Source organism: Symsagittifera roscoffensis, chromosome 1, assembly GCF_963678635.1.
Source record: "Symsagittifera roscoffensis chromosome 1, txSymRosc1.1, whole genome shotgun sequence".
Taxonomy (NCBI): Eukaryota; Metazoa; Xenacoelomorpha; order Acoela; family Convolutidae; genus Symsagittifera; species Symsagittifera roscoffensis.
This window is the reverse complement of record NC_087062.1, coordinates 55,564,355-55,577,770: the sequence shown is the minus strand read 5'-3', so window position 1 is coordinate 55,577,770 and position 13,416 is coordinate 55,564,355. Positions and strand designations below refer to the sequence as shown.

Genomic DNA, 13,416 nt, shown 5'->3' with positions numbered 1-13,416 from the left:
ATGTGGTCATACATTATTTAGTGGTCATAAATTATGTTTGTCAATATGTCAATTTTTCAACTCTATTTGAAGATCATAATTATTGATTCGTAAATGAACTTCTGAAGTTACAGCATATTCCGCTTTGATATCGCTGTAACTAGACTAGAGTCATGAATAAAAAAACATGAATACAAATCAATGAAATTGCAAGACTGCCATCAAAAAGTTTAGCTGGCCTCCATTTAAGTATACTTTGGCAAGAAATTGAGGCTTGTGTTTAAAAATGAAGGGCGCTCAAGCCAAAATTTTGCTTCATATTTGGTTTTAATTAACATCATATGAATCAAATAGCACGCAATTCATACAAATATGTCCATGGCAACTATAAAAAAGGAGACTTTTTAAATAACAAACATTTAAACAAGACCCCACAAGCATGAAATCAGCCAAGATAGACATGATGGCACGTTGGATATTCCCCACCTCATTTTTTATATTCAACGTAATCTACTGGTGTGTGATATCATGGAATCTTTAGTGAACAGCGATGGCGCTTAACTTGTACAATCCGAGACTCATTTCATTCCTATTTGATTTTTTTTTCACCTGTAATTGTTTCTTGTAGTAGCGTTAATGCTCTGTCACAAAAGCAGCTAATTTACCAATTTTCTCATTTTTCTTAAACAAGTAAAAGTGAGCAATACAAGAAAAACATTTCAAACTCGGCGGGAAAACCTTAAATTGACCATATTTCTAGGCTTTCAAGCGTTGAGTTTGCGTGTATACGAGCGTAACTGATGAACAAGCGACAAATTTTTCCAATTATACGAGTTTAGAGAGAATAGTCACTAGTTTTCAAATAAATTCAATAAAGCTATGATTGCTAGATGATCGCAGATAATGAATCAGCACTGTACACTGATAAAAATTGAATCAGAAAAAACTCGTAGTGACCAAATATTGGTGACAATTGAGTTTTATTGTACTAGGTTGTTTTCTAGAGTAAATGTAGGCAAACAAAATCATATCAAGATTCTTGTCTAATTCAAATATTGCTTCAGTTAAACAGACTTTAACAGAATGCGATTACATTATCTTCTCTATGTGATATAATTGATGTAATTATTGTTCCGACTTTCGATACGAAAGTAACGGAATATTTGTGCTTGGGGTGGGTTTTTTTTTCTTCAGACAATTTTCGACTTTTTAACTAGCCATTTTTGACGGAGTTTTCTTACATCATTCGAAAGCTATTGTTGTCCTGAGCTTAAATTTGAAAAAATATTTCACCTGTGATCATTTTTTGTAAAGTTATGAGGGTTTAAAGATTGCCATTTTGGCCAAATTGGGACAATTAACGCGCGATATATTTCGCGCTAATAACGCGTAAGCGGAGAGTTAACACGTCTTAGAATTCGTTCCAAGTTTGTTGAGAGAAGCTGATTTACCATAATTGATTTCTTAAAAGAAGCAAAATCTATCCTTTGTTCTTTATATGGCGAGTGGGGTTTTGGAGATTTTTTTGTAAAAATCATCTCCCACACGCCATATAAAGTACAAAGAGATAAATTTTGCTTCTAGTAGCCAATCAATTATGGCAAATAAGCTTCCTTCAACCAATTTGAAACAATATCTAAGATTGATTAAATCTCCGCTTACGCGTTAATGGCGCGAAATACATCGCGCGTTAATTGCCCCAAGTTGGCCAAAATGCCAATCTTTAAACCGCCATAACTTGACAAAAAATGTTCACAAGTGAAATTTTTTTTCAAGTCAAGGCTCAGGACAACAATATCTTTTGAAGGGTATAAAAATTTTCGTCTAAAATGGTCAGTTAAAAAGTCGAAACTTGTCTGAAGAAAAAAAACCCACCCCGAGCACAAAAATTCCGTTACTTTCGTATCGGAAGTCTTAACAAAAAAACCTTGGAACTTTGAAATTTCCCTGAACATTCAGAAAATGGACAGAATATTATTGTTCCGCTTTTTGTAATGAAAGTAACGGAATATTTGTGTTCGGGGTTGGTTTTTTTTTCTTCAGACAAAATTCGACTTTTTAACTAGCCATTTTTGACGAAGTTTTTTTATTATCAATCGTAACCTATTGTTGTCTTAAGCTTATATTTGAAAACATTTTTCACTTGTGATCATTTTTCGTAAAGATATGGGGGTTTAAATATTGCCATTTTGGCCAATTTGAAACAATGAACTCGCGATATATTTCGCGCTATTAACGCGTGAAGCGGAGAGTTAATACGTCTTAGAAATCGTTCCAAATTTGTTGAAAGAAGCTTATTTGCCATAATTGATTTATTATAAGGAACAAAATCTATGCTTTTGTACTTTATATGGCGAGTGGCGGAATTATTTTCACAAAAAAATCTCAAATTTTTGTTCAAAATTTTTTTCATTTTATTTTTGTTTTTTTTTACATTCAATTTTTTCACGTTATTACTGCTCCATAAACCTTGAAAGGCAGTCGGAACATTCAGAGCTTCGCCCTGATACGAGCAGTCTTGTTTGATTTTAGTTCTTAATCCTTTTTCTAGCTCGGAGGCGGAATAAGAGTAAAATCACACCGCTTTCTTTCTCTTTCAGCGTGCAGGTCTTTTTCCTCAGAAGAATCCTGGAAAGTAAAGCTGTGAATAGTTGAAGGCTAAATCAAAGACTCAGTTGGTTTAAACTCAGTGGCATTGATCGACAACAATCTTTGAACAAGGAAACTCAAACTGAGATCACTGTCTCTTAAAGAGACATATTGTTATCGTCACCTTTAAGAAATTTGCTACTAAGAACATGTGGTCATACATTATGTAGTGGTCATACATTATGTTTGTCAATATCTCAATTTTTCAACTCTATTATGAAGATCATACTTATTGATTCGTAAATTAACTTCTGAAGTTACAGCATATTCCGCTTTGATATCGCTGTAACTAGACTAGAGTAATGAATAAAAAACATGAATACAAATCAATGAAATTGCAAGACTGCCAGCAAAAAGTTTAGCTGGCCTCCATTTAAGTATACTTTGGCAAGAAATTGAGGCTTGTGTTTAAAATTGAAGGGCGCTCAAGCCAATATTTTTCAGCATATTTGGTTTTAATTAACATGATATGAATCAAATAGCACGCAATTCATACAAATAAGTCCATGGCAACTATAAAAAACGAGACTTTTTAAATAATAAACATTTAAACAAGACTGTTCATCTCAGGGCGAAGCCTTGAATGTTCCGGCTGCCTTTCAAGGTATATGAAGCAGTAATAACATGAAAAAATCAAATGTAAAAAAAAAGAAAATAAAATGAAAAAAAATGTTGTAGAAAAATATGAGATTTTTTTGTGAAAATCATCTCCCACACGCCATATAAAGTACAAAGTGATAAATTTTGCTTCTAGTAACCAATCAACTATGCAAATAAGCTTCCTTCAACCAATTTGAAACGATTTCTAAGACTGATTAAATCTCCGCTTACGCGTTAATAGCGCGAAATATATCGCGCGTTAATTGCCCTAAGTTGGCCAAAATGCCAATCTTTAAATTGCCATAACTTGACGAAAAAGAATCACAGGTGAAATATCTTTTCAAGTTAAAGCTCAAGACAACAATATCTTTTGAATGGTATAAAAAAATCCGTCAAAAATGGTCAGTTAAAAAGTCGAAATTTGTCTGAAGAAAAAAAAACCCACCCCGAGCACAAATATTCCGTTACTTTCGTAGCCAAAAATGGACAGAATATTATTGTTCCGACTTTTGTAATGAAAGTAACGGAATTTTTGTGATCGGGGTGGGTTTTTTTTCTTCAGACAAAATTCGACTTTTTAACCAGATATTTTTGACGGAGTTTTTTCTATATCAATCGAAATCTCTTGTTGTCTTGAGCTTAAATTCGAAAAGATGTTTTACTTGTGATCATTTTTTGTAAAGATATGGGGGTTTAAAGATTGCCTTTTTGGCCGATTTGGGACAATTAACGCGCGATATATTTCGCGCTATTAACGCGTAAGCAAGATTTAATCCGTCTTAGAAATAGTTCCAAATTGGTTCAAGGAAGCTTATATGCCAAAATTGATTTGTTAATAGGAATAAAATCTATCACTTTGTACTTAATATGGCATGTGGGGGATTTTTTCACAAAAAAATTCAAATTTTTTTTTCAATTTTTTAATTTTGTTTCATAACATTTAAATTTTTCATGTTATTACTGCTCCATAGACCTTAAAAGGCAGTCGGAATATTCAGGGCTTCACCCTGATCCGAGCAGTCTGGTTAGCTTTTGCGATAGAGAAAAAAGAAGCGAAATTCACTTCATATGTACAATTTTTTTTCTGCGGGCGTTTGTCAAAACTCAATTAGAAGTTCAAACTCCATGTGAAGTAGCGGATATTCCGTTGTCACCTAGTTGTCACAGACTGATGTCTTTCTATTCACAAAAAGTTCCCTAGGCAGAATTTATCGGCAGAAAACGATTGACCCTGTTTTTTCTCAAACCAGGTCAAAGTCATTAGCGAAAAATCTGAAAATAAACGTCGATTATCCAATTTTGTTGGGCTCGTTGCTAAAATATTCAAGACTTTCAGATATATTTTCAAAATGAAGATCTAAAAGCAGCTTATTAAAAAAACATGAGACAAAACAAAAATAAAAACTGCATTTACATAGACAAAAAAAGTTGGTGATACTTTAGCTATAAAATTTGCATTTTTGTAGGGAAAATTGAGTTTGTAGTTCTGCAGTAATTGCTCTCGTCCTTTCTAATTCTTATCATCATCTATCAAATGTGCCTATCAGAGGTGTCCACGCATAAATAAATTTAGGTCCAAAATCACTTTGTTCTCTTTCAGGCCCTGTCATTTTTCTGTCACTTCAACCTGCAGATTTGCATATTTTTAAAAATAAAAGAAACCAGTAGATTAGTTAGTGGCCGATAGGTAGAACAAAGCACAAAGCTTTGCTTGGTGTTGGATAAAGAGATAAGAAGAAGAGTTTCGAAGCATACTTTGAGGGACCATTTTAAGTAATCCAGAGGCACCGCCAAATCAACCAACATTAGGAAAAGGGAGTGAACTTATTAGTGTAGCAAATAAAACTCCGAGAAGAGAAAAATAAAAGAAATTAGAAAAGAGTAAAAGGTCATCATAACTTCGGTCCAAATCTCATCCCCCTATTTTAGTCGGATATTAAATTTGCAATGAAATAATGATCATTTAATACTTCCTTATTAATGTAGTTCAAACTCCTCAAGGCTACACTTTTTGGCAGGGTTCAAGAAATATTATAACTATGTTTGTTGTAAAACTTCTAACTTAATTTTGCTCAGCTTTTTCAGATCTGTTCAGATCTATTAGGAAATGTTGAAAAAATTCTTATAAACACATCGTACTAACGTACCCTTTTACACCGGATTTATGATAGTACGATTTATGATTTATGATAAACTGTATTACCGTAGCCAAATTAAGAAAAGCTGAAAATTCGCTACACGGGCTGGCCTCGAACCGCTAACTTCTGTAATTGACTTTAATGACTGTCTGCTTTGTTTAGATTGAAGCGCAAGTACCTGGTGTACATAGTGGAGACGTTTGTGCCGAGTGCACTAATCACAGCGTTGAGTTGGATTACTTTCTGGATCAGTCGGACGGCGACGCCTGCCAGAGCCAGTGTCGGCATCACTACAGTATTGACTATGCTCACTCTGGGCTCAGGGGCCAGCAACCGATACGACAAACATATCAGCGGATCCATAAGGTACACGCGCATATACCATCTGTTTTGTCTAAGCCATTTTGAAAACGATAAAATAATCAAAAGGGAAAGGCATTAAAAAGAGCTGTCCAGCTTTTGAAACAGAAACAGGCGCGGATCTAGGAATTTTTTGAAGGGGGGGCAGATTTTCAAAAAAAAATTTGAAATTTTCCCCGGCCTTTTTTTAGGTCGACCGACTTGATTTTCTGAGCTCTCCCAAATCACTAAAAAGACATCTTATTGACCAAATTTTCTGCGCCACAAGCAATCTTTTCAAAAAACAGGCTAAAAATGGCGTTTTTATGCACTTTTTGGAAAATTTCGACCAAAAATCAAAAAATCGCTTTTTTTGGCGAGCGCTTCCCTTCTCAAAGTTAGAATACATTGGCGCCAAAGGCGTCTTTAGAAAAATTTAAAGGTCAATCAGCCAAAATTGAATATCTCAAAATAGTACAAAGGGGACACTTTGGGTCGGGAGGGGGTCGAATCCCCCCTAAATCCGCTACTGAACAGAAATGATTTCAAAATTTGAGACAACAGAAAAATGGGAGACTGTTCATCATCAAGGTATGAATCTAAAATTGAAAAGAAGAATTTGACAAGAGCAAAATCAAAAATTTAACATTGATTTTTTAGCCCGAAATTTGATTTAATTTATCAAATTAGAAAATCAAAACCAATGTTATTACAATCGATTCGAGTGAAATCTTTCACTGTTTTTTTTTCATTTTTCTGGTGAGCTGTTTTATAGTTTTTCAGAATCAGTGTAAATATCCTAAAATCTATTTTCAGTCAGTTTTCCTCAAATATCAGCAAAAAGTGAACGACAAAGAAACCTAATTATTCCATGTATGGAAGTTGCATGACTAGCATCAGTGGCGTGCCAAGATATTTCTCTAAGGGGCTGTTTTTTGAGAAAAAAAATCCAAATTTTGTCAAATTTTTTTCTAAGTTGACCGGTTTGAGTATTTGAACGCCCCTAGAACCCTATCAAGAACCTGTTTATCTTAGGCTAATTTTAAAAAAACTGGCCAAGTATGACATTTTATAGCCTTTTTTTTTCGGCCAGCGCTCCGATCTCAATTTAAGTGAATACCAGCGCCGAAGAAGTTTTAGAAATCTTGAGGTTCGCTCACCAAAAATGGTTGCCGTTAAATGGTACCGAAGAAAACACCCTTTGAAAAAATGGCAACCAGAGTTAAGAGAGGGGGACTTACGCAACCTTTTTTCGCAACGTTGAAATAATTCTTCTATAACACTTCACGTAAAGAAACTTAGATATACCTTTTTTATCATTTTTGAGAGACAATAAAATTTTGTTTTCTCTTTTGTCCAAAAACTCCCATCTGATTTGTTGATTTGTCTTAACATCAATTTTTTCTTACATGAAAAACTGCAAAGTTTATGTTAATTCATATCATACTTTAAAATTATGACTTTTTCCAATTTCTAAGTTAGAAAAACAAAAACCAAAAAAGTGCGTCAAACATGAAAAATTTAATGTTTTAATTGTGTATGTTGTGCAATTTAGCTTAAAAGCAAGCAAATTTCATAATATTTTAAGAGCAAGATCTTGTGTGCTCTCGACATTGATGGCTTTAGTTGGCTTTTTTGAACCATAGATTTTTTTGTTTGATTATAAACTTAACGAAATTCAATGTCACAAAAGTCGGAAGGAAACAAAAATGAAGATACCAGGGCAAAATTTTGAGCACTCTGACTCCCTTTTGAGGTATCTGAAATAATTTCTGGAAAAAGTGATAAATTTTTTGAAAACAGTATAGATTTTTGCTAACTTTTGTTTTTCGACAAAGCTCCTTCCTTTCTCCTCGCGCATGTTAAGAGTTCAAATTGATATATTATAATCTAGTATAAGTTACTTAGATAACAAATTTATTCGCATATCAAAACTGGACAAAACCTTAAATGCTTCGACTGTCGCATAACTGGTATTGAATAGTTTTTCGACTGCCTATATCAAATATTAAGTGCTGAAAAATCAGTCGTATACGGAATTAATAAGACCATTCTAGTTTATATTTATCCAATTGGAAGAAATTGCAAGACTGCTCGTATCAGAGTGAAGCCTTGAATGTTCCGACTGCCTTTTAAGGTTTATGGAGCAGTAATAACCTTAACAAATTAAATGTAAAAAAAAATGAAAATTCTTTTTTTCTAAAATTTGAAAATTTTTATGAAAAACATCCCCCCACCGCCAGATAAGGAAACAAAGGATATATTTTTCTCCTTGTAACAAATCAATTATGGCAATAAACTTCTTTCAACCAATTTGGAACAATTTCTAAGACGGATAAAAAAATCTTACACGTTAATAGCGCGAATTATATCGCGCGTTAATTGTCACAAATTGGCCAAAATGGCAATCTTTAAATCCCCATAATTTTACAAAAAAAGATCACAGATTAAATATTTTTGTTCCGACTTTCGATACGAAAGTAACGGAATATTTGTGCTCGGGGTGGGTTTTTTTTTTCTTCAGACAAATTTCGACTTTTTAACTAGCCCTTTTTGACTGAACTTTTTTATATCATTCGAAAGGTATTATTGTCCTGAGCTTAAATTTGAAACGATATTTTACCTGTGATCATTTTTCGTGAAATTATGGGGGTTTAAAGATTGCCATTTTGGCCAATTTGGAACAATTAACGCGCGATATATTTCGCGCTATTAACGCGTAAGCGGAGAGTTAATCCGTCTTAGAAATCGTTCCAAATTGGTTGAAAGAAGCTTTTTTGCCATAATTGGTTTGTTACAAGGAGCAAAATCTATCCTTTTGTACTTTGTATGGCGTGTGGGGGGATGATTTTCATTAAAAAATTTCAATTTTAGAAAAAAAAAATTTTTTTCATTTTTTTTTCTTACAATTAATTTTTTAATGTTATTACTGCTCCATAAACCTTAAAAGGCAGTCGGAACATTCAGGGCTTCGCCCTGGTACGAGCATTCTTGTTTCAAATTTAAGCTCAGGACAACAACACCTTTGAATGATAAAAAAAATTCCGTCAAAAATGGCTTGTTAATAAGTCGAAATTTGTCTGAAGAAAAAACCCACCCCGAGCACAAATATTCCGTTCCTTTTGTATCGAAACTCGGAACAGTTAGTTTCGTATCGAAAGTCGGAACAACAAGAGCGCAAAAATGTGCCACTCATTACTAATTCGCCTGTCGAAGCTATTATAAGTTAAACGATAATTTTTTTGCCGAAGTTAGGGTAGTGAAAGCACACCCGCTTGGGAAACCAAAACAGAATCGATCCTGAATTTGGCCACTTTTTGAAGCATTTGGTTGGAATAAAAGAAAGCAACCCTATCATATGCATTGCTCACTTTCTTCGAAGCCGGAGCAATTAGCCTGTCCAAATTCAATTCGAGTGATTCCTGAGTCAGTTTATTTCGCCGCTTGCGCTACGCGTTAATTAAAAATATAATACTTAAATTGTATTCCAAATTGTTTAAAATGGCAGCTTTTATTCCAAAAACCCATAATTCTTTGAAAAAGGATCTTAGATAGAACATTTTTCGAATTGGAGCTCACTTTGACAATATCTTTTAGATGATAATGAAAATATTCATCAAAAATTTTAGTTAACAGTTCAAAAGGGTTCGTCTACTCGGAGATTATTTAATAAAGCCGACCAAAACTCTTTCAAATGTCAGATTTGATACAAACACAAACATTGTAAGAAGAATGCTTGTGTTTTTTTTAATATTTCTAAAAATAGTCCAAGTGGAGTTTGATTGGCTTAAGGAGCTGTCATTATATGAGAAAGGGAGATCAACGTGAACATATATGGGTGCTTCTTTGTTCGGCCTCTTTTTTGTCTTATCAGTCGCCGCCCTTACTTTCTCTGCTGGATCTAATCCTGGGTTTACTCAAAAACCAGTTTGTTTTTTGACCGATATCCTGGAACCATGCTGTCTAAGTTCGGATTATCCTTTAATCGCCCACTAACAGAGCATGTTGTTTGCAAGATTACTTTCCGACTCAATAGAAGGGTCCAGGTAATGGGAAGGGATGGTCCGTTAAAAACGAATTTGTACCCATTCGAGGAGACTTAATCTCCGTCAATGCAGTTATCGCTTGTCGCCAAGAATCAGTCCCGTATCATTGACCTGTGATTGTAGAAATACCGCGGCGACGTTAGATCAAGTTTCAATTATCGGCTATAATTTCACCCTTTGACTAACCTGAGGGTGGCATATTTAGCCAGACTACTTGCGTACATTCCACCAGGAAAAACAATGTTCCAAAAAAGTCCCGCCCATCTACTCTAAATCACGGCGCGCCAATTAGGAACCGAGCTAGAAGTGAAATTTTATGGTTCTGATTACGGTCCCTTGTTGGGTCTTTGCGACTATTCGGCACCAGAAGTAATCAAAAATTTTAACTGAATGCGAAAAGAAAACAACCCTATAGATGAGATCCCATCGCGTAACTTACTTTCTTGTTCTCGGTCATAAAATTTACAATTTTTTTGGAAATTTATGGCTATGGCAGGCAACTGTATGAACAGAGTCGAAAGCAATCTTTTCAAGTGCACTGAACGTGAAATGTCTTAAATTTGGCGTGAAAACAATCAGAAATCAGCAAGCATTAAGAGTTTGACATTCAAATTTATGAGACCTTAATTCACATTGATAGTTATAACAATAAAATATCCTTGTAAAGTTATTTCGTATTTCAAGATGAAATATCGAATAATAATAAATAATGAAGCCTAGCCGTCGGCGTTTTTCGGTCAAATCTACCAAAACTAACACGACAGTTTGTGGTGGCTGGTGATCGTCTTTGCCACCTCCAGTGTGTTTATCAAATAATAATCACCGCCCTCTCCTTTAGCACAATCTCTGAAATGTTCACTGAGTTAAACCCCTCCTAAAACACGCCATGTATGATATGATATGTGTCTAAATTGGAAGTCAAGAAGAAAACTGTCAACTACTATTGATACTTTTCCCAGAAAACTGAAAATGCGCAACAAAAAACATGATTCTTATGAACATGTCAAATCAAACAAGGCTGGATAAACATTAAAGTTATTATCAGATTTAGTTTTTTTAGTTCATTTAAATTTCCCGGTTTATGTAATCTGCCGCTGAAAACCGGTTCAGTCGCTTCAAAAAATCTGACTTATATTTTCCGAACTTCTCAAAATAGGCAAAAATTGAGACCAGTTGCGAATTTGCTAGTATTTTGTATCTTTTTAGGATGCTAAATTTTTTTTAAATTTCAATTTTTGTTCCGACTGTCGAAATAAAAATAGAATATTCGTGCTCCGTGTTATTTTTTTCTTCCAACAAGTTTCGACTTTTAAGTAGCCTCTTTTGAATGGAGTTTGTAAAATAATGGAAATTTTAATTTGGCAGTTTGGCCGATAAATTGTTCCAACTTTCTAAGAAAGTAACGGAATAATTGTGCTGATATTAAATCCTAACCCGCGCAAAAACTATCATTTGTAATTTATACAGGGGATGGGGGACGAAATTTCGGAGAAAAAAGTGAGACAAGAAATTAACAAAAAAAAATCTCATTTTTGTCAGACCTTTTGAATAAATTTAACCTTTTGATCGATGCTAGCTGATTGTCGAAACATTCAAAGTTTTGCCTCTAAGAAAACCAAATTTTCTCATCTCGCTTCTCCAAGGAATCGAATGAATTGAACTGTATTTAATTTAGAGCCCATGTTGCAAGAAAAAACAAAAAAAGTGGCCCAAAGAAGAAAAAAAATAACAAATAAATCGAGCTTAAACACACAGAAAAAACATCAACATAAAAATAATTCGCAGGCTGTTTATTTGCTATATAATTAAGGACAAAAACATTTATAGCAAACTTTTAAAAAGATACATTTCAGTAAATAATAAATAGAAAAATTTAAGTTTAGGAATTACTTTAAATGCAGAAAACATCCATGATTACAAAAATATCGTGTTTTTATGAATCAAAACCTAATTGTAAGATCAATGCAAGACATTAATAAATGAATACATCACTCTTCGATCACCAATTTTTGTTTCAACCAAAATCACGTACTAGGAGCAACAATTACTCTGCGAGGCTTTCAAGCGGTATTATGATTATAAATATAACCTGGAGCAAATCAAAGAAAAGTTTGATTAACTTTTCGAGAAATAAAAAAAATCAAATCACAATGTGAAAAAAAGCAAACTTCAAACAAGGCAAAATATTGAATGAAATATAGTAATTTTTTATTCTCATTTTGTTTATCGAGCAGCCGGTTGTACTCCTAAGCTATGATTGTTTTTGTTCCAACTTTTGTTCCAACTTGTTCCAACTTTTGTTTTTGTTCCAACTTGTTCCAACTTTTGTTCCAACGTAACGAAAGTAACAGAATATTTGTGCTCGCGCTGGGTTTTTTCTTCAGACAAATTTCCACTTTTTAATTAGCCATTTTTGACGGATTTTTTATATCATTCAAAAAGTATTGTTTTCCTGAGCTTAAATTTGAAACAAAATTTCACCTGTAATTATTTTTGTGAAGTTATGGGGGTTTAAAGATTGCCATTTAAGCCCATTTGAGATAATTAACGCGCGATATCTTTCGCGCCATTAAGGCGTAAGCGGAGATTTAATCCGTCTTAGAAATAGTTTCAAAATGGTTGAAAGAAGCTTATTTGCCATAATTGATTTATTACCAAAACCGAAATCTATCCTTTTTTCTTTATATGGCGTGTGGGGCAATGATCCTAAATATTAGAAAAAAATTCATTTTAATTTATTACATTCACTTTTGTAATGTTATTACTACTCCATAAACCTTAAAAGGCAGTCGGAATTTTCATACGACATTGATACGAGCAGCCTTGTTGGATATATGGACTCTTTGCATTCCTTTTAGTTTAATCTGGAACAAGTAACGTGTGATAGTTTTCATCTTTTTAAAGATTCAACGGCAAATTTGTTTTTTTTTTAAATTACTTAAGCAAGTTGAGGAATTTCTTTTGACTTTTTAATGAGTTGCTAGACGCTAGTCTTTTTACTTCGAGTAGCTTGCGAGGAGAAAATTTTCAAAAAATGAAAAAGAAAACTATTGTCTTTTTTCTTTGAGTTTTTATCAAATTTTGATTTTTTTACCAAATTTTTTTTAAATCAAATAACTAGTCAAAACATTCAGGGTTTTACTCTATTGTTTTTCATTCGAACTAAGTGATTTTTTATTGATGTAGGACGCTAATTAAATCACTAAAACCACTGAAAAAAAATATGGGAGAAGGGTTTCAAAAAGCTTGAAAAAAATCAAAATATTTATCAAATGTTTAATTTAAAAAAAAAATTAAACAAAAAAAATCCATAGATCTTATGGGGCATAGGATTAAATTTCAGGGTTTTACCCTGATACGAGCACTTAAGTTTGTTTTCTGGTGCGAGCGGCTGATTTATGCGAACTGTTTTTTGTTGCGACTTGTCGTTATTACCGTCAGTGCAATGAGTCGCGTGCGCCACAATTTTGAGAAGGAGGGGGATTGAAGGCAGATTTCAAAAAACAGCCGAGTTTTTTTCGACATTTCCTTATTTGACAAACTTTTTTTGAGCTTCTCTAAAAATCTATAGAGCCCCTAATCTGCTTACAAAAACTCTGCCTCAAAGATAAATTATTGAAAACAAGCTAAAAATAAGGTTTTTGTGCATTTTTTTTGAAGATTAC

The 13,416-nt window shown here is 33.5% G+C and overlaps 1 protein-coding gene across 2 annotated transcripts in view; it reads left to right on the top strand.

Moving 5' to 3' along the window:
* The window catches only part of LOC134856819 (gamma-aminobutyric acid receptor subunit delta-like), a 106,536-nt gene that overhangs the window by 80,769 nt on the left and 12,351 nt on the right, over window positions 1-13,416 (top strand). For both annotated transcript variants that reach the window (XM_063873102.1, XM_063873101.1), the window contains one exon: window positions 5,529-5,732. In XM_063873102.1, the coding sequence (XP_063729172.1) occupies window positions 5,529-5,732 (204 nt within the window). The remainder of the gene's footprint in view (window positions 1-5,528; window positions 5,733-13,416) is intronic.